The following is a 26833-nucleotide window of genomic DNA, read 5'->3' on the forward strand; positions in this document are numbered from 1 at the left end:
TTAAACCTTCTTAATTTCAAGTATCATCCAAAACCCAAAAAATAAAAAGGAGAGAGAGAATGTGTGTGCGCGCGTGCAGCAATGCCAGCAGAGAGCCGCCAGTGATGACTGTCAGCGAATAAATGAGATGCTAAAAATCACCAGTTGGTGGCAAAAATGATCCATCAAATGAAAATGAAGAATTCCAGGATCCAGGTCGGTGGATGAATTGGGGTATTTGCAAGCGGATCCTCGCCAGTCGCCAGAATAATGAATAATCGCTCGCTGTAAGGGGCACATCCAAAACAAGTCAAGCCAATACGCCGAACACAAAGGAATAAAGTCCGCCTGCCTTCCTACTCCCAACACCAAACGCGGCGTAAGTTGTACGGAACATCCACTGCTTCTGCCCCTTCTGTAATCAACCACGCGTCCTTAACACACCTAAGCCATGCTAACTCAACAAAGTCCTGACCTTTCTTCACTTTCCTAGCGTTTGATTCAGGCAATTGACCACTGGCCATTTGGTCCAGTGGTCATCACTATATTTGATGATGCTGGAGGTCAGGGGTTCAACCCTTGCCTCCCACAAATTTGCCACAATATGTGGCTGGTCTTAGTTGACCATCTCCCTTTACCCCTTCCCCTAGATTAGATTATAGGACATCTATCGTTGCAGGAAAAAAAAAAAGATTCAGGCAATTATTTTTTTTAAGTGAAATTATTTTGTTAGATTGTCTCGAGACTCAACATAGTTGTCAGGGATATTATTCTGGTAAATTTGTATTTCTTGATTCGACTCTCACATCTTCTTCTTTTTCCTATCACTTTTAAAGTTTCAAGTCTCCCATGAAATAAAAATATATATTAGACTAAACTAACCAACAAATTAATTTGTTTACATTCTAAAGTTTACGATTCATCATATTTTTTTAGTGTAGAATCACTTCTACTATTTAGGTACTTTCATTCAGTTTAGTTATAAAGAATAGATGAAATGAGGGTTTTTTTTTTTACAAAAACTTTATGCTTTATAAATTTAAGATAACCTGCTTATTTGTATGCCAGATATTAGAAAAGATTAAAACTATGAACATGCTCCATTAGGTACAACTACGTGGGATAAATTAGAAATTTCTAGTTAGGCAATTTGTATCACAAATTGGGAGAATTTAATGCAAACAGTAAAGCTTAGAAACTTATTTGCGTGGGAATATGATTAAAAGATGACCCAAATTATTGGATACTTGAATCGAGTTTGATTGAATAAAAGTTTGTTTGAACTTGGTTTACAGTTAGTCAAACCATACTTGAATAGAATTTTGCATTTGACAATTTCTCAAACTTGGGTTGCATTTAATAAAACTGAAGTATAAAAATTAAAATGTGAAATGGGAAATTTGAAGTTTAAATATATTAACTTACTAAATCTATTACATTTGAGTGTATATTATATTAAGTGATAAATGAATAACTTTCAATTTATTTTTTAGAGCAAGTTTTGTATAGGAATTTTAGTGCCATTTAATGAATTCATATGTTCTATTTTTCGTTATCAAATGTGTTTGAAAATATTAAGACCTAAACCCAATAAATATTGAATTGGGTTATCAAATAGTTCAAACTTGACTTGATTAGTATACAATTAAAATTTTGTAAGTAAAGAACTCAAACTACTCCAACTCAATTCAAATTTGGCTTGATAAAAGTTCGTTTGAGTTTGATTCGATGGATAAATGAGCTAAATATGAACACAATTTCAAATCTGACAAAATAATTGAACAAAATTGAATATTAGAGTATTCGACTTAATTAGATTCATTTACGCATCTAAATAAAAGTAAAAGTAAGTACGTGTCATAGTGTGCGAGGCCGAAAACAATTACGGTTGAAATATTATATATAGGGCAAATTATCCAATTGGCCCTTGAACTCTTTGTCTAAGTAAAAATAAGCCCCTCATCTATTTTTTGCTGACTTTAAGCCCTCAAACTTGTAAAATTGGGCACCCATGACCCTTTTAGCCAGTTTCTCCAGTTTTGCAACCGGAAGGCCAATTCACACGAATGCCAGTGTGCTTCTTCAAAGGGCATTTTTGTCCGTATTTTCTAAGCAAAAAGGAACAACTTCTCCTGCTTCACTCCATCTAACCTAACCCAACCGCTAACTTATTCAACAAACGAATTGCAGAGGGAAGAGAGAGAAGTCTGCAAAGAAACAAAAAAAAAATGAAGAAGGAGAGGGAAGTAGATCAGAATATCTGCAAATATCTATCATACATCAAAATGCAAATTATCCCGGTAAAATGCATAAAATGGTATGAATGTTGGAGGGCGAGATCAGGATCACACATGGTGGCTAACAAGAGAAGGTTGTTTTCCCTTGATGCGGTTACCGCAATCGTCTCTGTCATGTCTAAGTCGTTGTAGTTGAGGCCAATGGGGAGTTTCCAGTCAAAGTGGTAGAGCAGAAGAGTTAAAGGGAGCTCAACATTCGCTAAACCAAAGAAATTCCAGGACAAATCATTTGGATAGAGAATAGTGAGATTACTAAATGGTGGCTCTCCGGCCACTTGACGGGAATTGCATTCAAAATCGAGTCCAGGAGTCTATAATTGATCAATTTTTGCCTCTGAAAACTAGCAGCTAGTGGTGGCCAGACAATGCGTTGCCTTGACCATCTCTTCCGAGCTCATGAGGCTTTTATAGAAAAACTAGTTTTTTTGGCCCTCACGCTGTGCACAAGAGTGCCCAAGATCTACTTAAATGAACTTAAATCAAAAGTTAACCAAAACATGTAATATTTAGCAAAACAACGGTTATAAACTCATCCAAATGGTTATGTAGTAGAAGTGCCTATGTCTGTCAAAATCTCAAATCCGGCTAGCTGTGAGGCGTCCAGGGTTGAATTAAAGCAGCCCACTAGTCCAACCCGACGAGCAATTTAGGTCCCATGCTACCGCCTGATCTACTTCTACAGAGACACAAAAACAGAGAGGATTGTCTGCGAAATCTGACTCGAGCTAGAGAGAATCCTAGAGCTGAATTAGCATGGACAACGTTCCTATTCACAAGATCCAAATTTCTGGTCCTGCACTGGCCTCCCTACTCCTCCGTTTCTCCTCTTTCCCCGGGGCTATTCATGGCCTTCTCTTCGGCCACGTCACTGTCTCCGCCACCTCCTCTCTCTCCGACGATCCCACATCCAATCTAGACCCTTCTTCCGCTGATGTCGACGCTGGCACCGCCATTCCGCTTCTTACAGCCACCGTCACCTCCTTCCTCTCCCTCCCTTCGCACCTCCCTGGCCCACTCCAACCCCTCCCGAATCCTAACCCACCTTCCTCCTCCCTCCTCGGCTGGTTCTCCGTCTGCCGCAGAACCCCTATCCGCCCCTCCCTTAACGACTCCACCACCACGCACGCTCTCTCCTCCTCTACTCCCCTCTCCCTCTTTCCTTTTTTAGTTTCTTTGCAGACTTCTCTCTCTTCCCTCTGCAATTCGTTTATTGAATAAGTTAGCGGTTGGATTAGGTTAGATGGAGGGAAGAAGGAGAAGTTGTTCCTTTTTGCTTAGAAAATGTGGATAAAAATGCCCTTTGAAGAAGTACACTGGTATTCGTGTGAATTGGCCTTTCGGTTGCAAAACAGGAGAAACTGGCTAAAAGGGTCATGGGTGCCAAATTTTACAAGTTTGAGGGCTTAAAATCAGCAAAAAATAGATAAGGAACTTATTTTTACTTAGATAAAGAATTCAAGGGCCAATTGAATAATTTGTCCTTGTATATATGGAGGGGAAAAGGTAGAAAAGAGGTTGGATGCATGTGGCGCAGATGATAGAGAGAGAGAGAGAGAGAGAGGGGGAGACGGCGGAGTGAAGTCAAGACTCATGACACAAAAGAGAGAGCAGCTTTTGGGTAATCTCGGGGAATTGGAAGGAGATTCGAATTCTCTGCAGCTGCACATACTTGATGGTGGAGATCCGTTCATCCGAACTTGGGTTGATCTCGATCGTTTAATCAGGATCCGCTGGCAGTTGTAGCCTGCATGAGTAAGGGCCTGGCTAGCCCAACCCAACCCAAGCACACCACAGCTTCGTTTCGTACTGCTTTCTTTTTGGATTCTTTGCCCGCTTTTGTTCCGTCTTTAAGAATAAAATACGACTAAGTACTTAGTTACTAGCAGACAAGTACTAGTGGAGTACGTTTAAAACGACCAACAAGAAGAGAAGATAATAATGGTGCGTCTCTATCACTCGCCCTTTTGTGCATTGTGCCGTTCATATCAGGGAAAGTCAGGTACCATTAAGACGCCACTTATAAGTACGGCCTCCGCCTTACCTCATCAATACATTGCGTATCATTTCCTTTTTTTTTTTTTTTTTTGCCTTAATTCCGACTTCCCCATGCCCATATTATGAATTAAATATGCTCCTTTTTCTTAATCAGGAATCGAGTCGCTCCCGAGTCGAGTTCGAATTCAAATTCAAGTTGATCAAATGAAACTCAAATTTAAACTCAAACAAAAAAATATTAAAATCGTGTTATTTTGCGAGTCGATTTAAATTTGATTATATATATATTTTTTATTTTATAGTAAAATTATATATCTCTAATATTTTATTATTTGTAAAAAATAATTATTTTATTTATTTTTAATAATAAAATAATTATTTTCATTTTTTAAGTTCGAATTTGACATTTTGAACTCGTCGAGTTTAAATTTCAGTTCGAGTTTTATAAAATTATGTTGAAACTCGATTCGATTAGGACGAATTCGACTCAACTCGACTCGTTTGCACACCTATTCTTAGCCACAACACCCATTGCCATTGGTCCTGATTAGTTAGATTTAGCCTCTCTTTGATAACGTAATTTAGTACTTCAATTCAATGGATTCAGGTTTTAATATGTTTAAATGCGTTTGATAATAAAAAATTGAACATTTAAATTTATTAATTAAATGACACTAAATTTTCTAAATAAAATTCGATCCAAAAAATAAATGATAAGTTATTCACTTATCACTTAATTTTATATACACTCAAAATATATCAAATTTAATATAACTTAAAATAATTTAATATATTCAAATTTTGAGTTTTAATTTTATCAAACCCAGCCTTGACTAAATTACTAAAAGGGGAATAAAAGTCCCTGGAAAGGAATACGCGAATATTTATTACTCCCTCCCTTTTTTTATAACTGTCGTTTAAGGAATTTGCTCTTAAGTACTTTTATCTGTCGTTTTACTATCCCCATGCAGCATTTATTATTTTTTCACAATTTTACCCTTTTATCTCTCTTACAGGATTCTTAATTACTACTCCTAGTAATTATTGCTTCTCTCTGCCCTTCCATATTCTTTCCTAGAAAACATGGGTGAATTGAATAATTAATGAGGGTATAAAAGGAAAGTGGTGTATAGATTTAAGCAATGAAAACTTTTCTTAATTAGTGTGCAAAACCTTAAATGACAGTTATAAAAAAAGGGAGGGAGTATATTATATACCTATTCTTTTTTATTTTTATTTTTTTTAGGGGGGAATTACGTGGTTCAAAGTGTTCGTACCGTCCGCACTCGAATATGTCCTTCCTCACATATTTCTCCACCGATTGAATTGGTCTTTCCTCAGTTACGCCTCGCCCACTCCCGGCCCCGCACCCACATTTTCTCAGAAAATGCATTCCCCCACTGTCTCGACCTGTCCTCCTCAACTCCGTCTCTTGACTTTACTGCCGCACATCCTTTCCGTCCTTTCCCCCCGTACGGCATTCTCTTTCCCATTTTACCCCCTTTTTGTCCACTGCTGCCCCACCCCTAATAATACTCTACCAGTACTACTCTTCCTCCCCCCAAAAAACCATTAGTAGAGCGCGTTGTACCGTACATTTAGCGATGGCGTTGGTAACTAGACAGGCCAACAATCTACAGTAGAGGGCAGCTGTTGTCATTATTGGAAGGTAGATATCACCCTCATCGTCATCATTCTTTTAAGAAGAAAGAAGAAAGAAGAAAGAAGCCGAATAGGATAATGGAGTAATTTTGTTAATCTTCTTTCTTTCTCCTTCACACTTGACTGCTCAAAACCCAGCCAGTTTAGTGTTTTCTGATAACTGAACGGTTGCTTCTAAAATCTTTCAACGTCTCTCTCTCCTCCCCTGATGTCGAAGCTCAAAATGAAATGCTAATTTATATCTGCACCATATCCACCTCAATTCTCTTGCCCAAGCCTTACCTGTAAGTCTTGTTCAACACCCTTTTTTCTTTTTTAATTTCATTTTCCAAACCTTCACTTTTTTCAGCATAAATCATCCTTAAATTCGTATATTTCGTCAGCTTCTCCTGATACTGAAGGCCGAAGGTCCAATCTTTAGCCCTCCGACACCGAAATTCGTGTTGTGCTTCGATCCTTGCGGCAATGAAGAGACAAAAATCGACTTCTGAATCCAATTTCAACCACTTTGATCTTCTGTCCGAAGAGATGGTCTTTTTAGTTCTTGATTGGCTGAATGATAACCCTCTTGACAGGAAATCGTTTTCCCTTGTTTGCAAATCCTTTTACGCTATTGAGTCAAGACACAGGAAAACCCTGAAGCCCCTTAGGCCTGAGCACTTAACCAAGATTCTCAATCGATACCCTTGTGTCACCAATCTTGATCTGTCTCTCTGTCCCAGAATAACAGACAGCTCGCTGGCTGTAATATCGACTGCCTCCAAGGAAATGCTGAGGTCAATCGATCTTTCGAGGTCCAAGTTTTACAGTCATGTGGGGTTGTCCAATCTGGTGATGAATTGTGGGAATTTGGTTGAGATCAATTTGTCTAACGCCACAGAACTAAAGGACAGGGCTGCATCAGCGATAGCTGAGGCCAAGAATCTGGAGAAGCTTTGGTTGGTGAGGTGCAGGTCAATAACTGATATTGGAATAGGATGTGTTGCAGTGGGGTGTAGAAAGCTGAGGTTGCTTTGCTTAAAGTGGTGTTTGGGTGTTGGTGATTTAGGGGTTGATTTGATTGCCGTCAAGTGTAAGGAGATTCGTAGCATGGATCTCTCCTACTTGCCTGTAATGAAACTGTTCTGCTTAAGATATTTATCTGTTCTTTCTCTTGTCTGACTGCAGCATTCTTGTTATTATGTTTCCATTGGATGCCTGACTTGTCTCCTGTTCTTTTATAGTGGGTTTATCCCGTAATAGGTGCCTGATCGCTGCTATAATTGTTTCAATTTCAACCCAGCTGGGTTTTCAAGCATGATTCTAAACAATTATGTGTTACTTTTTGTTTCGCTATTCAATTGTTATATTTGTAATCGATTACTTCTACTTTTGATCGAGTTTGACATCTCTATGTTCAGTTACTCTAGTTTTTTAAGCATAATGAAACAGAGAGAGAATAATTCATCTGCCTATTCAAAATGTTTCTTTCTTTGTTTTGTAGAAGAGTCATTTATATGAGATTTCAACTATTTCTATTTATATTTATATTGGTAGACTTTCAGTTTTTTCTAATGTGTGTTTATTATAGGTATTAGTAGTTCACCTCCTACTTAAAGCTAGAACAGGAACTTACAGCAATCAAGCATATATTTGTCCCAAAACATTTCCCTATCATTGTCAAGTTGTTTTTGCAGTACCTGACTGTCTGCAATCCGCACTGCTTGTCCTTTTCATGACCGTATATTTTGTTACGCGCAAATTGCTGCTGTATGAAAAGTATTATTGTTAGGCATATATTTTAGTTCTATACGGATCGAAGGGCATGACTCATATTTGACTGGAAATGTACTGTGTTAAAATAATAATTTGTGCATTCAGTTGCCCAACGGGGTCTTACATGGCATCAGTGCATAAAGGTTGGAGCCCCTGCCATCCTCTTGATTAAAATAAATCAGCCATGTATTTTTTAAAAAAGAAAAAAGAAACAAATCGCTTATTACATTCTCCTGTTTCCTCTTCAACAAATGTTCTATGTAGATTGCATGCCTTCTATTGGTTGTTCAACTTTGTCCCTTCTTTTTTGATCTTTGCAAATATATATCGTTGACAGGCTTGAATATCATGAGAGATCTGTATGCTGATTCTCGTTTCATATTAGCTTCTCCTATATTTTCTTTCCGGTTTAATGTTTTTAGTATTTTTTTCTTTCAGATAACAAATAAGTGCTTGCCATCAATCTTAAAGCTGCAATATCTTGAACATTTGGCTTTAGAAGGCTGCTTGGGGTTTGACGATGACAGCCTTGCAGCACTCAAGCAAGGGTTCAAGTCGCTCGAGGTATATAGCTCCCTGGAAATGTTGCATCTACTTGTTTTCTGTTTTGATTCTTCATCTGCTTCTGGAGGACGGGGTGGGGCAGAAGAAGCAGCTATGTGAACTAGGTAAAAAATGATGCTTCAGCTCTACTATTGAATACCCTTTGGGGTATAGGAAGCAGATGGTTTGTGTACTTAGTAGAGGCAAATCAGCTTGTTATGATATTAAAGGACATCAGATTTTGAAACTCAGAAATCCCTTCTTTTTTTCTATCTCAGAAAACTGTAAGACAATGGTTATTAACCAGGAAAACTTGTTGCCTTGAACAGACACTTGACATGTCAAGCTGTGAGAATGTTAGTCATGTGGGCTTGTCGTCTCTAACCAGTGGCTCTGGGTGTTTGCGGCAACTTATCTTGGCTTATGGATCTCCTGTAAGTCCTTTATCAGTTTCACTTGTTTCAAGTACTAGTGGTTTCACTAGCTGATATCTGAAATTTGTGATGAATCAGGTCACTCTTGCTCTTGCTGATAGTTTGCAAAAGCTCTCAATGCTGCAATCCATTAAACTAGATGGTTGCCAGGTTACGTGCTCTGGACTAAAGGCTATTGGAAACTGGCGCGTCTCTTTGAGGGAACTGAGCTTGAGTAAATGCCCAGGAGTGACAGATGAAGGCCTTTCCTCTCTTCTCAAGAAACATAGGGACTTGAGAAAGCTTGACATCACTTGTTGCCACAAGATAACTGATATTACCATTGCCCACATTACAAATTCGTGCTCCTCACTGACATCCCTGAGGATGGAATCCTGCAGTTTGGTTTCAGCTGAAGCTTTTGTTTTGATTGGACAGCGATGCCATTTTCTTGAGGAGCTTGACCTTACAGATAATGAAATCAATGATGAAGGTAAGGCCTTGTCCTTGGTTACTTGACATTCTGCTGAGAAGCTTGCTTTGAAATTCTGTCATTCCGGGACATTCTTAATGCACATACTTGCAGGCCTTAGGTCCATCTCAAGGTGTTCCAGACTTTCCATCTTAAAGTTGGGGATCTGTTTGAACATTACAGATGAGGGGCTTATACATATTGGCATATGCTGTTCGAAACTTAAGGAGCTTGACTTGTATAGGTAACTAACTATTTGGAATCTATAACTTGTTTGAAATCAGTAAGTGGTTTATGCATCTTTCCACTCATCTATAACATAGGTGCTATGCACAACCTTGATGGATGGGGATTTAAAAGGGAAAAGTGCGTTTAGATCGAAATGCCTTTGACCTTTCCTGAGAGAGAGTAAATTGATGACTCTGTGGGGTTGCTTGTGTACACTGCAGGACAAACAAATGCTTAGTTAGTCAAACCTACAACTATTTTCTATGCTTAATTATGACAATAATCCATTTCAGGTCTGCTGGAATTTCTGATTCAGGCATTTTGGCAATTGCTCGTGGCTGTGCTGGGCTTGAAATGATAAATATAGCCTATTGCAAAGATATTACAGATTACTCCTTGATATCATTGTCAAAATGTTCAAAGTTAAACACGCTTGAAAGTCGAGGATGTACTCTTATCACATCGTTGGGTTTAGCAGCCATTGCTGTGGGATGCAAGCAGCTCAACAAGCTTGACATTAAGAAGTGCCACAATATTGATGATGCTGGAATGATTCCACTTGCTCACTTTTCTCAAAACCTTAGACAGGTGCATACTAAATACTTTATATATATATATATATATGACTTTATACATCAGAAGAAACGGGAAGATATCTTACTTAGTTGCTCATATATGCATGCACAGATAAATTTTTCATACACCTCAGTCACAGATGTAGGGCTTTTATCCCTCGCTAGTATCAGTTGTCTACAGAGCATGACCATACTGCACCTCAAGGGCTTGACCCCTAGTGGGCTGGCAGCTGCATTGTTGGTTTGTGGAGGACTAACCAAAGTGAAACTCCTGGGGTCCTTCAAATCTAAGTTACCGCAACCTCTGTTTGATCTTTTAGGAGCCCGTGGGTGCGTTTTTCAATGGAGAGATAAAGCGTTTCAGGTATATATATCAGTATTTATTTCCCATAACGAGGTCTTCCTGATCGTTCGTTCCAATTTTTGTCTAACGTGTTTATTGTTATGGGAGGATTATGGAAATTTTTTTTTCGTTTCATTATCGAAAATGCTTGGCAGCATAATTAACCTAGTGCGTCTATATGTACAAAAAATCGTCTTCAGGTGAACCATATAATATAAGGGTTGGGACTGAGATTTGTTCTCTGCACATTACAGGCTGAGTTAGACTCGAGATGTTGGAAATTTCAGTTAAATACTGCGGAACAATGAGTGAGTTGAGTGTGGAGGTTCAGATTTACACATTTCTGAAGTCATATCTGCTTCCAGCTTCAAGGAGGAGGAGGAGGAGTATTGTTTTTTTTTGTTGCTCTAGTCAATTCATAAATGTTTGCTCCGTCACATGATTTTTACAGCGCAACTCTTGGAAGTTTTGTCTTATCAAAATTTGGCAACTCTTGGAAGTTGTAGACCTGAAATGTATCATAGGCTTACATTTCACTCCAATCCCTGAGGTTCGTGAAAGCTAATTTCATTTGTAACAGGGAGGGATTCAAAAAATGGAGTGTGTGTTAGTGTTACCGCTCTCGAGTGTATAGTTTCTTGAATGGGTCCAGCCAACAAAATCTCAAACATAAGTGAAAAAATAGCGGCCCGAATGACGACTCCATTAGACCGTCAGGATCGAGACTTGTATTGCCCTGGAAATTTGTTTGAAAGCCCAAAGAAACTTAAGGAAGGGTTCTGTTCTGTGTTTTATTATTATTCGCTTTTTTTTAAAAAAAAAAATTTTAATTTTACTTGTGCGAGTTAAAGAATCGCTGGCCAAATTAGTCGTAAGTTCCAATTTCTACGCCTACGCCATTTACGCCATTGGTACATTTCCTTTGGATGGTGATATGCATGCATGAATTAGGGTGATGATAATAACTGATTAGATGCAAGAAAGCAAGCAAATTTCGGAAGAAGTAAACGTCTGTGTGGGCCCTTTTGACTTGGTAAGCCCCAAACATACCCAAGAAACTGATTGAGGGGAATGGGATGATTGGATAATAAACACTGAAAGATGGAGCCAGAAATTTGTGATCTTCACGCATCGCTTCCTATTGTCGTTGGTTGACAGGCGAAAAGCCCAGCCCAGCCCTTCAGTCACTCATGAGTCCTGACGATTCTGTTTGATCATGTTAAATTGTTGAATTAAAAATAAAATAAAATTTAAGGACTTTTTAAATTTTTTTTTTTTTGTCTCAACAACATTTGTATAATCTACTCTAATCTAATTTAAGGGGAGGGACAGGTGACGAAATTTTTTCGTCGGAAAAAACCACAATTTAAGTAAAAAGGTGGGAAGCAAGGGTTGACCTCCCCACCCCTAGCAAGACATTTACTAACCCTAAATGGCAGTTGGCAAAAGGACTTTTTACTTACCCAGCCTATAACTCGCATCACGTGGCTAATTGGTCTTGGCTGTCAGCTAAAAGGTCAAAACGCATAAATATATGTACGCAAATGTAGATCACTCAACCTCGCCCGGCCCTGATCACAAGTCCAATGATGTCCATTTGCTTATAAGTACTATACAATAAAATTTGAAAATGACTTCCTGAATAATATATATATATATATATATATATGAATTGTCTTGTATACACGAACATTGTATATACTATGATTCCATTTGAGATTATGGTACGTTTATCGAAAAAGTGCTTTTAACCACTAAAAATACTTTTAAGATGTTTGGAAACTATTTTTCGTAATTTAAAGAGGCCAACATCTAATGACTTAAAAGAACTTTTATTAAAAGTGTTTATTTATAAACCATCGTAATCCCACCAAATGGGGCCTATCACTCTTGTATACATTTCACTTATACAAAAAAATGATATGCAAATTCAAATTCGAATTAAGTTATCATAGATTCATGAGTGAAAATGTATACAATGTCAATATATACAAATCCATGATGAGGGGGCAGGGCGGGGTGGCCTTATTGTTCCAACTGCTACCATTTAAAATGCAGTAGACTAGTCAATTTATGGATTTCTTTAGTCTCTAGATATAACTTTTTCCTTTTTTTTTTTTTGGTGCCCTAGGCTATCTAATTTCGTATAAAATGGTATTAATTATTAGGGATAACAATTGGAGCGTATACTCGGAAGGGTTAATGGGGCGGGGGATAGGGCATGGCAGAGGGTCATTTTCTCCCCTCATTAGAAAAGGAGAAGGTACCCCCTCGGCGTCACTCACCTAATATATATATATATATATATAACATATTTAATATTATTAGTTATAATAATTATATTACAAGTTATAAGTATTAGTTTATGTATATATAATATAAATAATATTATTTATATTAATACAAGTTATTAATTAATTGTATTAAGTAATTTATGTTAAATTACTAATTACCTTTTTTTTTCAAATTATACACTTTTTCTCCTCGGGCATCTGCAGGGCCAGGGGATGATGAGGGACGGAAGCCGGGGAAATGTTTGGGCCATTGGTTGTGGTTATTTGCATTTCCATAGCCATTTCGCTGTCGTATGTCTTATACGACACCAGGAGTAATGTTTAACAGGGTCCCTGTTTGTTTGTTTCTCCAACTTTTTTTGTTGGTGTTCAAGTTTCCGAAGCCTATTTCGACACAGCAGCGTCATCGTGTGGGTCGTTCTCATTCATTAATCCTTGCACCCATTGCTTTGCTTGCACCTTTGACTGAACGCACTCTACAAACTTGCAATAATATATTAAAGGTCTGTTTGATAGCATAAAAAAGTGCTGAGTCTGAATTTTTTCAGACATTCAGATATTTTGAGTGTTTGATAAATGAAAATCTATTTGTTAAACTTGTTAAACAGTGCTGAACCTGTGTGTATTTTTTTCAGCATAAGAATCCTAACTGAATGCTTAATTCTGATAAGAATCAATAGAATTACTTCAGCTACCTTATCTTATCTACCAAATCTACCCTTGTTTGTTAATTATGTTCAAAATTCTTATCTAATTAAACAACATAATATTCTCTATCTAACGATTTTTAGTTTCTCTTTTCTCCCTTTTTAATGACTTTCACATCTTCTCCATATTCCTCATATAATATATTTCATATTTTATATTAATTTGATTTAAAAATAAATATTGTCATTTTCATATCTAACAATTTTAAACTAATTAAATCATAGATTCTATTTCTTTTTTGAATGAAAGGATATAAGGGCAAAATTGTCAAATTAAATTTATTAAGCATTCAGCTATAAATATTTGTCAAACAGTATAAATAGGTTTAGCATTAAAATTCAGACATTCATATATTTTTTCAGTGCTTAAAATTCAGCAAATTAATTGTTTCAGTATTCAGATTTCAGAATTCAGATTCAGTTTTAAACGGAACCTAAGACTCTTTTTTTTTGTGGATTTACTGATTTAGTAAATAATACTACTACTATTAAGACTATGTTATTACTTCAAAGATCTAGCGTAGTATTATAAAGATACTCGATGTGCGTTTGATAAAACTTAAATCTAAAATCTGAAATTTAAATTCATTAAATTATTGAATTATTAAGTATTAAATTTAATATATTTGAGTGCATATCACATTCAGTGATAAGTGAATAGCTTATCACTTAATTTTGAGAACAAGTTTTGTTTAAAAAATTCAGTGCCGTTTAATTAATTCATATGTTTAATTTTTAGTTATCAAACGGTCTGAATATGTTAAGATTTGAATCAATTAATTTAAGTACTGAATTGAGTTATCAAACAGGACCTCACTCTACGGAATTAAAACTTGTGAACAACTCCAGGGTCAGCAACGCAATTGAAACCATATCCATCTACAAGAAGTGGTTCTGGAAGAAATCTCATCTACTACTACGTGTACATTTTATCATACTAGTGGATGAAATTTGGATAGGAAGGCTTGAAGTTTCTATTACGTGTAAACAGGGAAATCTATGATTCAAAAAAAAAAAAGGAAAAATAAAGACCAATAATAGTGACAATTACTATTTTGAAGTTTTAAAGTATTAGTGCTGCCCAATTACTAACCGGATTATTGGACTCCCTAAGATCGGTGACACATCAGCAAACTACGGCCTCTGCCTCATACGTTGTAAGAGACCAATCAGTAATTTTGCATTTAGCAGTTTACAGAAAAAAGAAAAAAAAAAATCAAACTCCTCGTTTTTATTGACTCCCTTTGTCTCAATTCGTTTGTCGTTCTATGAAAATTCAACTCTATTATAAATAATCTTCTTTTGATTATAATGTTAAGGCTTTTCTTTCCAATTTAGCATGATAAATATTTTTGGGCACATTAAGTAGGACGACGGATGGAGTAATAGTTTATGCAAAACTTACCCCGGCCCAAAAGAGAGGGGGCCAAAAAATAAAATAAAAAAAATAAAAGGTTGAGTCTCTTGGCAATTGGCATGTTGTAAGGGCTGCTTGCGTTGTCAAATGTAGAGAATCAGTGCCTCCCGTCGGATTCAGCCGCCGAGACGCAGTCAAACCCACAAGCTTTGACCAAACCAAAAATTTTCCACGGTCAAAACTCTTTTAAGCTTCTCGGAAGGTAGCGGGGAAGAAACTCAAGACCATACTAAATCTTATTGCCCCAACTATTATTGTTATTCTGCTAAATCCTCAGAGACAGATCGTACTGCGAACGAGAACTGGTCCGAACTACAAAAGCAAGCAAGCAGGCAGCCGTTGTTGCTCATTTGTTTGCCAGCTCCAACCCCCCCCCCCCTCCCTTCTCTCCCAAATATTTGTACCAGCTTCTCTTCTCTGCAGAGTTGTCGTCCCTCGCCTGAACGTACTCATAGATCATTTTACAGTTGCCTGCCATATATTTATCTCTTCTCCGCCATTAGTATTGCGTCTGTGTCTGTTCCATCCCAGGCGCTACTGTAATCCTCCCTTCAGTATTTAACAATAAAATGGCTTCTTCAGGCGGCAGCTTAAATACTTCTCTTAATTCATATTCCAGCTATTCTTTTCCAAACCAATTCATGGCGCCTTCTTTTAGCGATCTTATTAATGGTAATAATACTAGCACCAGTGGTAACGACCAGGGCATGATGAACAACAGGTCTAACCAAGACAAGCCTCCTTTCAGTTGGGAGCTTCATGACCAAATGATCAACAAGCAAGCTGGCACCACCCCAGCTGAAATCCCAAAGTTCAAGTCATTCCCACCTACTTCTCTCCCACTCTCCCCACCTCCAGTTTCCCCTTCATCATTTCTTGCTTTTCCTCCGAGTTTAAGCCCTTCGGTTCTCTTGGACTCCCCGGTTCTCTTTTCCAATTCCAGCGTAAGTTTACGGATCAAAATTTTTTTTTGTTGTATGTGCTTCTCGGGATGGATACATAGATATACGAGCTAGGATTACGTCCTAATGATGTTCCTTCTTTCCCTTGTGCAGACTCTTCCCTCTCCAACAACTGGGACTTTTTCCAGTTTGGTCCGGAAGGATGAGGACACCAAATTCGTTTCTGATTTCTCTTTCCAATCCCAGACGAGGCGTCCACTTTCTTCGTCATCCTTGTTTCATGCTTCTGCGGGCAAATCCTCATCGGTATGCTCCATTCTCCATTCATTTTGTACTTTTCCGCTACCGTTTTATTTTATTTTAAAGTGTTGTCATTAAAATCAAAGACTTTTTACTCTGTTTCTTTTTTTAAATTTTTTTTTTCCTATTGCTTAATTTTTTGTGATGTAATTTCCTATTATTTTTTCCTATCTACCTTTTGAAGGTGTAGAGTACTCTTCAGAAAAGTTACTACTTAAAATATGGATATGGTCAAGGTCGTCCAGTTAAATACAAATTGGTGGCGTAGGTGTCCATGGCGTAACCCTGTTTATATTATTGTTTGGTTGCTGTAAATTAAATAAAGATAGGAAGCTTCTTTCAAAAACACAAAGTCAAGACTTTCTATAGATATTGGTGTATAATAAGCAAAATGCATTCTTTTAAGTCTTCGACACTGCAGCTCAATAGATCATAATGAAGTCTGTAATGGATAACTACTGCCATTTCGATTAGATCATAAATCACTGGAGCTGCCACTCTCGATTCTCTCCCTCTTTCTCTTTTTCTTTTGGTTTTTTTTTTTTTCCAATTTTGGGAAGAAAAACCCGTACTTACTACTAATTGTCTCATTCCCCTTTTCTGCTATTGAACAGCAAGAAGCATCGATAAAGCAGCAAGCTGGTGGATGGAACTTTGATAACAAGCCCAGCCAATTCATAGAATCCTCCGCAGTAAAACATGGCATTATATCGGAATTAGCTCCAACCACCCAAAGGCTCGGGGCAGAGGTTCCAGCAACTCAGGGAAGCATGCAAAGCGATCCTGCTCCAGACTCCAGTCATGTTCACTATAGTCAACCATCTCAATATGTAAGAGAGCAAAGGAAATCAGATGATGGATACAACTGGAGAAAGTACGGACAGAAGCAAGTTAAAGGAAGTGAGAATCCCCGTAGTTATTACAAGTGCACGTTTCCAAACTGTCCAACCAAGAAAAAAGTGGAGAGAAATTTGGAGGGGCACATCACAGAGATAGTGTACAAGGGAAATCACAATCATCCCAAGCCGCAGTCCACAAGAAGGTCGTCGTCACAATCCATTCAAAATCCTTCATACACTCACTCTGAGATTTCTCATCATTCCAACACACTGGGAGAAAACGCTCAAACTGATTCTTTGCCGAACGCGGAGAATTCTTCTGCTTCTTTTGGGGAGGATGAATTTGATCAAACCTCTGCAATCAGCAACTCCAGAGACGATGATGAAAACGAACCAGATGCCAAGCGATGGTAAGTCCAGGATCGTTAGATACTTGAACCATTTTTTTGTCTGTTAACGTCGGCTGTGAGATATTAACGCTTTGCGTCTTCAGGAAGGGTGAAAATGACAGCGAGGCGATATCAGTTTCTGGGAGTAAAACCGTGAGAGAGCCCAGAATTGTTGTGCAGACTACGAGTGACATTGATATTCTGGATGATGGATATCGATGGAGAAAATATGGCCAGAAGGTTGTTAAGGGCAACCCAAATCCTCGGTAAGGATTTCTAATTAATCTTGAAAACTTTGTCACCTGAACACTTTTTGTCATCACCGCTGTAATCTCTTTCTCACTGGTTCGTTATCCTCGCTTTACGTCTTTGCAGAAGCTACTACAAGTGCACTTATTCAGGTTGTCCGGTTAGGAAGCATGTGGAACGAGCATCCCACGATCTCAGGGCGGTTATCACCACTTATGAAGGAAAACACAACCATGATGTTCCTGCTGCCCGCGGTAGCGGAAGTTATGCTGTGAATAGACCTTCAGCTATCAATAACAACAATGATTTGCCAGCCGCCATCAAGCCATTAGCTACAAACAGTAACTCAGTTTACGGGACAAATTTCGCAAACTCCCTCCAAAATCCAATTCCCAGGCCACAAAGTCAAGCACCATTCACTCTGCAGATGTTACCCAGTCAAGGCAGGTTTGGGATTTCCGGCAACTCAGCAAGTGCCAACCAAGTGCAGCAGACTGGCAATGCCTTCCACATGGCAAAACAAGAACCTAAAGATGACTTGTTCTTTAACTCTTTCCTCAATTGATTCTTCCAGGAGCATAATAACAGATTTACTTCAATTTGGTTGCGTGCAAAGCACCAAATAATCCGTAGGCGTCTCCTTCTGTATGTGTTAGGAATTATTTGAATTAATTTGTTAATTTGTTATAGGGGTCATTGAAGCTTAGCAAAAGAGGCTCGTAAATATCCTTCATGAATTTAGAGACTGGAGTCTAGGACCTTTGCTGTGGAATCTAAATAATTCCTGTAGCTCAATTTCTGTTGTAATTTAAGTTGTGAGGTAGAATGTCCAATGTTTTTTTTAATAGAGTTGATCAAATTTTTCCAACCAAGAGCAGAGATGACCGCTCTCCTGCAGGTTTTCAGTGAACATTTAAAAACATTTAATTTTTCCCTTCCCAGTTGCATAATTTTTTTTAAAAAAAAAAAAAAAGATTTAGGACTGACTTTGTAAAAGGCTCCAAATCTGTCGGATCAGCATTGAATCAACATCTTCGATTCAAATATGCAGACAAATCAAAAGAGAAAACAGATATGAACACAAAAAATGAATCTAAATTTGACTTCACAAATTACTCTTTGCAGTCTCCGTACATTGGCAAAATGTAGTAACTCTTTTCTACGCAGTTAGAAAGAGAGAATATTGCAATGAAATGAATCTTGTTCTGTCCTATACATAGATTTACATGTGACATGTATAAAGAAAATGCCAAAAGGAAACCATAGAAATTGTAAGAAATCATTTCAAGAAAATAGGTGTGATCAGATGTAGGTTTGGTTAGCAAGTTTATATCCAGAGATGAGAGCAGAAAGGGCCAGAGCGAAGAAAGCCAAGAACTCCATGCTGATTGCAGAAGCAGAAGAGTCCGTGAATATGTTATCTGCACTTTCTCTCAAACGGTCCGTCAGAGGTACTGCAGATGATGCCGCTGATATGAGCAGGTATGCGACAACCTGCAATTCCAAAAGTTGGCAACCGTGTAAATTACAGTCTACTTGGTCGGCCTCATGAGTAGCAGCAGCTAAAAGCAAAACAGGCAATTAAGCTCACCAATCTTTTCCTTTAACTGTGTATTATACTGTATTATCTGATTTTTTCAAAGGCCCAATGCAATCAAAAGTGGCAAGTCAATTGCCTATCCTACGAGGGAGAAAAACATGACCTCTGAAGAGAAGAGCCCACGGCTGTCGTGTTGGAAGTAAAATCGATTAAGATGATAGCTTCGATGGTGAATTTTTTTAATCCAATACAAGATTGGAATGAAAGCTATTCCCTTTCAATATGAGAACATCTAGCACTAAATTAACGGATTTCCAAATATAATTCGCCAGAGTTGTTGCGAAGACCTAAAAACGAGAAAAACCAACCTGATCGCCAAAGAAATCGTATATCGCCACGTTTTGGCGCCGCGAAGAGAAGGCTTCTCTTCCAGTCGACAGTTCATGAACCTGCCTAAACACCTGTAATCCTGTATACAAGGATGACAGAATTGCGATTGCCAACACATACCTGTAACCAAAACAAAACCATTCCAGAGATTTAATTGCGCGAAAATGAATAATGCATCATCAGAAGAAAGGAGATCAAGTTCTTCCACGATTCGAGATTGAGATGCCCCAGTGGCATTATTACCTGTACTCTTCGTATTCATCAAAACTTTTGCCATCACCATGCTGATTGCTAGCCATGATAATGAAAGAAAGCAATGAGCAAACCAACCCAACACCACGCAGTCCCAAGGACAATTTCCTGCGTAAATCCTCCCTCCTCCACCGTCCAATGATATTCGATACCCCGGCGCCAACCGCCGCAGGGGCGGGGTTCTCCACATCTCCCGTCCCGGAAGTTTCTATCGCGGGGGTGGGGATCGTGGGTTTCTCCTGGCCGTCGGTGGTATCCGGCATAGTTCCTCTTCAAATTCCGGTAAATTTGAAGATACACAACCCGGGCGCCTTGTAGAAGAACAAAGCCCAGATACCAGGAAGGTGGGAATTGCTGACAAAGTTAGAAGAATTTGATTACTTATAAGATGAATAATGAAGAGAAAGATCCTTAACCACGACGGGACCGAGGAGGAGTTCTTATGGACGTTGGACTAACGAGAAAAACAAAAGGATTCTCCCTCTTATGGATTTCCTTGACAACTCAGCTTTGAATTGATTGCATCTCGGTGCTGTTCTGCACATCTTTATTAATCTGTGTATTATAATGTATTTTGGCTAAATTGCAATCATGTCCCTGTCCTACTTTTTTTCCCCCCTTGTATTTTCTCTGTCCTACTTTGCACCCCTTATCTTTTAATTGCAAATGCTTATCCCCTTAAAAATATTTTTTAAAAAAACTTTTGGTTAAAATGCATCCATTTTGTTAGTCTCCCGTCAATTGGCTGAATGTAAACTTATCCCTCTTACCAAAATTGTAAATTTGTAATCAGCCCACTTCTTTTTGGGCCATATTACAATGAAGAAAGGGCAATATATATATATATCTATATATATATATATATATATATATATGTATAGGATGTAGATCAAAGTGGAATTGGCTCCAAGGCCATTTTTTTCATTTGGAACATGTCTTATTTGATTAATTGATGAACAACTAGGAATTAATTTGAATTGAATTTAAAACTAAAGAGGGTTAAATGTTGAAATTAAAAGAAAGAGAGCAAAGTGGAACAAAGAGATACTCTAGGAGGTTTACTGCATTACACCAACAGTGTCATTATACATGGCATGGGGAATTTATTCGGTGCCGCAAGCCAAGCCATTCACACGCCATGTTTGTAAGGAATAAATTTGGGGCACTGTGATGACAATTATCATGCGGTTGATTTTTACATGATCGTGAAAGAGAATCTGCAATTTTTTTAGCAGAAGAAACACGTACGGAGTTAAAAGAGTGGTAGGGCGTTGGCTGCACTTGGAGAAGGGACCGGCAGGTAATGATTGGCTTGGAAAGGCTGGAAGTTGTGAAACCGCAACGAGCTTCGGTTGATGTGGTCTTAGGCTGTCAGGGCCCTGACTGGTTGTGGTTTTTTTTTTTTTTTTTTCTGTAACAATAGATGTCCTATAATCTAATTTAGCCTAATCTAGAGAAATGGGTAAAGGGAGATAGTCAACTAAGACCAGCTAATCTAAGGAAAGGGGTAAAGGGAAATTGTTAACTAAGACCAGCCACATATTATGATAAATTTGTGAGAGGCAGGGTTGAACCCCTCACCTCCAGCATAGCATCACCAAATATGGTGATGACAACTGACCCAAATGGCCAGCAGCGACTGGTTGTGGTCTCTTCTAGTCTTCTTGTTACAAAGGCAGGGCTGTCTTATCGAGTGGGACCGCATTTAAGGCCTTTAAGCTATCTTTCTTTGTTTTTTGAGGTAGACATCTACTTACTTGGTTTCCATATATGGCAAGCCGGCTTCTAATTGATATTTCTTCCGTCGCGCGTCATATTTTTTATTTTAAAATATTTGTCATGTTAAAACAATCAAAGTTTCTTTTAATCTATCTTTTCAATATAACTCTTCTTTCAAATCATATGCATGTTATCATTCAAACCATTATTGTTAAAAAATTGAATTCCCCAAACATGACTAAATAATTAGGACGGAGGAAGTAATTTTATTCTAAATATTATTTAATTTTTTATTTAAATTACTTTTTATTTTACAAATATCATATTATAAAAGTGTTACAATAATTATTTTAAATTATATTTTAGCATAATCTCCTACCTAAACACACTCGGTCAAATTCGTCCATGAACATTTTTACTAAAATTGAATTAGTCCCTAAATTTTGGTTTTAACCAAAGTGATCGTTAAACTTAATTTTCAGGTCCAATTAATTTCCTCTATGGTGGCAAAACTACTTAAAATTGACCGTGCTTCTAATTTATTAGTCGAACGTAGGTGTTTTGGGAACTTCAAGTATGCAGCTATGACAAATCCAAATAAATAAATAAATAATTGGGTGTTGAACTTAGTACAATCTTTTACTGATACCTATCTTGCTAGGGGAGTGAGGCAACGTAGTTGGTGGTGGGGTTTGGAAAAAGTGGTAGAGGAGAGGAGGCGGCGAAGATGGGATGAGAGGGCTAGTGAGCAATTGATGTTGGGGGAGGGGTGAAAACTAAATTAAAAAAAAATTCTAGGAGTACCCTTAAAATTTTTTATAAAAAAATACTCCAAAAATCAAATTCATATAGACATACTAATTTTGCAATTTAGTTGGTTTTATTATAGCCCCATACTTGAAGTTCTCAAAATGACCTTGCTTAGCTGCAAAAATTAGGAACGTGATCGATCCAAGGTTGGTGGCATCGCCGTAGAGGGACTTAATTGGATTCAAAAATCGTGTTTAAGGACCACGATAGCCGAAACTAAAGGTAAAAGAAGTTTAAGTTGACATCAACGTGACTATGATTTCATGAGAACATCCGAGAGTTTGCTAGTGGTGCAGCCCGGGCCCAAGGCGGGTTGAACCCAAAGTACCTGGGCCTGCTTCAAAGGTGGATCCCTCGCAACAAGTTGTCTGTTAAAATTCAATTTCAGTCCTAATGCAGACAAGCATCGGTAGGGATGGCAACGGGGCGGGGTTGGGGCGGGGACCCCCCCCCCGTCCCCCGCCCCGTTGCCTATTAGTTCCCCCCGTCCCCCGCCCCGTCCCCCGCCTCCTGCTCCCCCCGCCCCGCCTTGCCCCGCTTCCCCCGCGGGTGCCCCCGCGGGGTTAATAAAATTTTATTATATAATTTTATTATAATTAAATTTTAATAAATAATCAAGTACTAAAATATCAACACATCACCAAATTATTATTCATTGTAATTTTACAATTGAAACTCATAAAAACAATCAAACATAAGTTATTTGAATACAATCCAATATGATGAAATAAATATAACTAAAATAGTCAAGTTTTCACTTTTAGTACAAATGCAATCACTAATTCATTATTGTGTTTGTGCTTTTTTTTGAGAAAAAAGTGTTATTCTATTAAGTGTAATTAGAAATTTAGTATAAATGTATTAGTAAATTTAGTATAACTAATTAATAAATTCTATTAGTAGACATGTAGAATTATTCATATAATTGATAATATCAATTATATTACATAAACTAATATACATTATATAATACATCTAACTAATAATATCATTATCATAAGTTTATAACTAATTAACTTACATATTATATATAATTATATATATATATATTTTTTTTTTTTTTTTTTGCGGGGGGATGGGGCGGGGGTATACTCCCCCGCCCCCGCCCCGTTTCTAAGCGGGGGGAAAAAATTCCCCCCGCCCCCGCCCCACCCCCCCCCGAAAGCCCCCCGCCCCCATTGCCATCCCTAAGCATCGGGCATACCATACTTCTTTTTAAGTGACCTGATGATTTATAAGTGCACTAAAACAAATAAATGAATAAATAACCAAAGAGGAGAGAGAGAGAGAGAGAGGGGAAAAAGTCGGAGATCAAAATCGAGATGAAACTTACACACATTGGATGCAAGTTATCCAGACCTCAGCAAAAGGGGGAAAACATTAGACTTGATGGTCATCACCAAAGATTTAAAGTCTTGATGGCATGGGAGGCAAGGGCTCACTATATGACGGTTTTAATTGATTTTTTTTGATAAAATCTCTATTTACATTGGTTTTATTTGATGGAATCTCTACTCACATCGAATCTCTCTCCCCCTAGATTAGACTAGATTAAAATATAGGAATTCAAACGTGAATTATTTTTTTTTAATCGGTAGAAACTCATACAAGGTAAGAAGTTTCTCATGTACTCGAATGTCTAGACACTCGTTATATATCCTTCGATGGTCCCATCTTCTTTAATAAGTCTTACTTCTTTTATGACTTTACGAGTTATTCTCGGTCTTTGTTGGATTTTCTGTCTTCTACTTTTGCGTCTTTATTTCGTCATAGTACTGCTGCTATCAGAGAGGTTTATTCTGTTATATATTCACGAGCACAGTCAAAATAATAGTCTACGGAAGAGAAAAAAGGACAAAAATTGTCCTCAGCTAAAGAGTTTTGATACTGCTAAATTGATTTGTTAAAGAAGCAAGAGTTAATGAAAATGCAAACGGTAGAAAATTAAACACGCAATGTGTAAATTATTACCCAAATTTTTATAAAAAAAAAACCGACAATGTGGTATTGGAGAGTAGATATTGCGTTTAATATTTTAACAAATAAAAATTAAAAAGAGTGGAGAACTCCTCTCGAGACTAAAGTTGCAAATAAATCAAACCGCTCGTGAGCAGATCGACTCCGAGCTCGATCAACATCGAACTCGAGCTTATTAAGTCAAATTCGAATTCAAAGATATTTACCTCGTTAGCTCGTGAGCTAACTTGATTATCATTTTTTTTTATTTTGATAGTCAAATTACATGTATATTCCAAATATTTTATTATTGCTTAACACAAATTATTATTTTATTCATTTTTTAAAATAAAATAAATTTTTTAAATTTTTTTATAAAAAACTCTAATTCGAACTTTACATTGAGAGCTCATCGAGATCGAACTCGGATCTGAGTTTCATAAAATTAAATTAAGATTTAGTTCGATTAGACCAAAATTCAATTCGATTTGACTCATTTGCATCCTACTCAAGACAACCTCAACTTTGACATGGAAGTACTATATTGCTACTACGTATATAAACAAATGTCCTTTGGAACGTGGGCTACTACTAAAGACTTTAAATCTTAATAGGATTGGAGATCAAAGATTTCAATCTTACTTTCTATCACAATACCATGGCTTTTCTTAAATTCATATGCGTAATATACTCGTGTGATTCGATGGTGTGGTTCAATACATGAATACTTATTAGTACTACGGCAGAGTGGAGAGGAATGCAATGGAGAAGCTTTGTAATCTCCTTCCGACCATATGATATCATATGGGGTAGGGGACCAGAAAAAAAGGAAAAAGAACATCATACATACCGGCTGTCGAGCAGCAGGTACTTGTACAGTTGTGTTGACCCCCAACGCTGCTTTATAACGGTCCAATTAAGATCACGGGTCAACATTTCGCGGTGGAAAAAGCGCATCAATAAAAGCTGAAAAGCACAGTTTTGGACCGCCGTTTGCTGCGCATTTCTGGCACTAAATTTCAAAACCTTTCTCTTTTTTAAAAAAAAAAAATTTGAAAAGAATCGTTGGCTTTTTTAGTCATACTAGTATTGTACTTTACTGACTATGGAGATATTCACCTGCAAACGCTTCTTTCTTTTTCTTTTCTTTTTTTTTTTTAGGAAAATTTTATCTCAAGAATCGACTTATTTTTGCTATAGAGAAATTAATGCCCAACTCCCACCCCACCCCAAAAAAAAATTTTTTAAAAAAAAAGAAACTTTGAATGCAGCATACTCTTAGCTGCTGTTGAAGGTTCTTTTGTTTTTAGTAGTTTATTTATGGACAACTGTACTTTTCTAGAGTATTCTTTTCTTCTATTTTTCTTTCGTTTTATAGTTAGTGGTGTGGGGTCCATAACCTCAGCAAGGATTGGCGCTTTCTTAACGGAATTGGTCCTTTGCGTTCCGCTTTCTAGTTTCTACTTGCCTGTCGAACCGTGTAACTTGAAAGCAACCACTTCTTTTCTTTTTTTTTTTCTTTGGGTACAACCGCCATATCCAAGAAATTCATGTCCTGAAGCTTACGCTAGCATGCAGCAGTGCACCCTTGAGCACAAATGTGAGAGCGAAAAAATAAGGAAGATTACAGGAAGAAATAGAAAGTTTGCTGTTGGCCTCCTATGTTTTCTCCATCTCCATCGTAACTCGTGAGAAATTGTCAATTTACAAAGTTATAAAATATTTGTATAAACCGTGGATTTTTTTTTTTCAGGGTTATAAACCGTGGATTCAAAACCAAAAACATATGAATTGTTTTTACCAAAACATTTGTGGTGAGATTTGAAAACATATACTGTATAATTCTATAGTTCTAAATGTCTTTTGTTTTAAAAGACATTTTTTGGGCGAGTTGAGCCCTAAATACTCTGGGACATTTGAATGGGGCATAAGTATTAATCGGCATTTACCCCACGTTTTAGGGCAAACATGGGCCAAACGCCTGGCGGGGTACAGGCGTTGGGCATTAAAGACCTTTTGTTCTTTTCTTTTATATATTTTAAACTTTGATTTTATTATTTTATCTTCCTTATTTTTGTTTCATATCCTTATTGTTGCTTAATAGTTTTGAAGAATGATTCCATTTATTTTTTTTTTGAAAATAATTTGAAAAAAAAAATACAAAACAAGAGCATCCATGACTTTGTTTCTTATATTTTTGTTTTCAAAACATAATTATTTTTTTCTAACATGATTCTAAATGGTTAACGTATGGGGTTAGAGTTTATGTTATGATTTTACTTGTTAGACAACAATAATAATATTTTTAGTATTTTTTCTTAATTTTATCAAATTTTTTTATTTATTAATAAATTATGTACATACATACATGTATGAATATTGTAATTTTACAGTATTATTGCATATTTTATTCTTTAATATATTTAAAAATTTAAATTTTGTTGAGCTTTTGCTCTGCCTTAACGGACATAAAACTCCTCGCCCAATGCCCTTTTCTTTTAAAACACTGGTACGTTACGTATATATTATAATATTTTCAAAGGCTTTGTTCATTTTGGAGGGAAAAAAGGAAAAAAAATCAGACGGATAAGACTTTTATTTTTAGATTGATTTTTGAGGAGGAGAAAAAAGGGATAAGAAAAGAAAACGAGGGATGGAGTCTAGGTATTTTCTATCAAATTGTTTTCTATATAAATTTAGGCAGAAACGGAAGAAAGGAAACCAAGTTCAATGACAATTATAAAATTTCGTAAAAAGCCTATCTGTTTACAAATTAGACTTTTAAATTATGGACAAAAATGTAATTA

General features: G+C 37.1%; 4 protein-coding genes across 4 annotated transcripts; 3 read left to right on the forward strand and 1 right to left on the reverse strand.

Annotated features, from left to right (window-relative positions):
• Positions 1–3029: 3029 nt before the first annotated feature.
• On the forward strand, positions 3030–3494 carry LOC113776520. The gene has a single exon (XM_027321704.1). It carries the CDS (start codon positions 3030–3032, stop codon positions 3492–3494), a length of 465 nt encoding a protein of 154 aa, XP_027177505.1.
• Positions 3495–5882: 2388 nt separating this feature from the next.
• Positions 5883–11062, forward strand: LOC113776255 (F-box/LRR-repeat protein 3). The gene is made up of 9 exons (XM_027321373.1): positions 5883–6217; positions 6317–7043; positions 8127–8252; positions 8561–8665; positions 8744–9137; positions 9231–9360; positions 9638–9932; positions 10032–10283; positions 10517–11062. The coding sequence occupies exons 2-9, from the start codon at positions 6399–6401 to the stop codon at positions 10568–10570; spliced, it is 2001 nt and encodes a 666-aa protein (XP_027177174.1). The 5' UTR covers positions 5883–6217; positions 6317–6398; the 3' UTR covers positions 10571–11062.
• Positions 11063–15039: 3977 nt separating this feature from the next.
• LOC113773080 (probable WRKY transcription factor 33) lies at positions 15040–18227 on the forward strand. Its single transcript, XM_027317611.1, has 5 exons — positions 15040–15624; positions 15736–15888; positions 16497–17131; positions 17215–17376; positions 17486–18227. Exons 1-5 carry the CDS (start codon positions 15250–15252, stop codon positions 17922–17924), a joined length of 1764 nt encoding a protein of 587 aa, XP_027173412.1. The 5' UTR covers positions 15040–15249; the 3' UTR covers positions 17925–18227.
• Positions 18228–18434: 207 nt separating this feature from the next.
• LOC113776129 (CASP-like protein 4B1) lies at positions 18435–19983 on the reverse strand. The gene is made up of 3 exons (XM_027321219.1): positions 19533–19983; positions 19268–19409; positions 18435–18853 (listed from the first exon to the last, which is right to left on the reverse strand). The coding sequence occupies exons 1-3, from the start codon at positions 19802–19804 to the stop codon at positions 18662–18664; spliced, it is 606 nt and encodes a 201-aa protein (XP_027177020.1). The 5' UTR covers positions 19805–19983; the 3' UTR covers positions 18435–18661.
• Between the last annotated feature and the right edge of the window lie 6850 nt (positions 19984–26833).

The sequence above is a fragment of the Coffea eugenioides genome, chromosome 6, assembly GCF_003713205.1.
Source record: "Coffea eugenioides isolate CCC68of chromosome 6, Ceug_1.0, whole genome shotgun sequence".
NCBI lineage: Eukaryota > Viridiplantae > Streptophyta > Magnoliopsida > Gentianales > Rubiaceae > Coffea > Coffea eugenioides.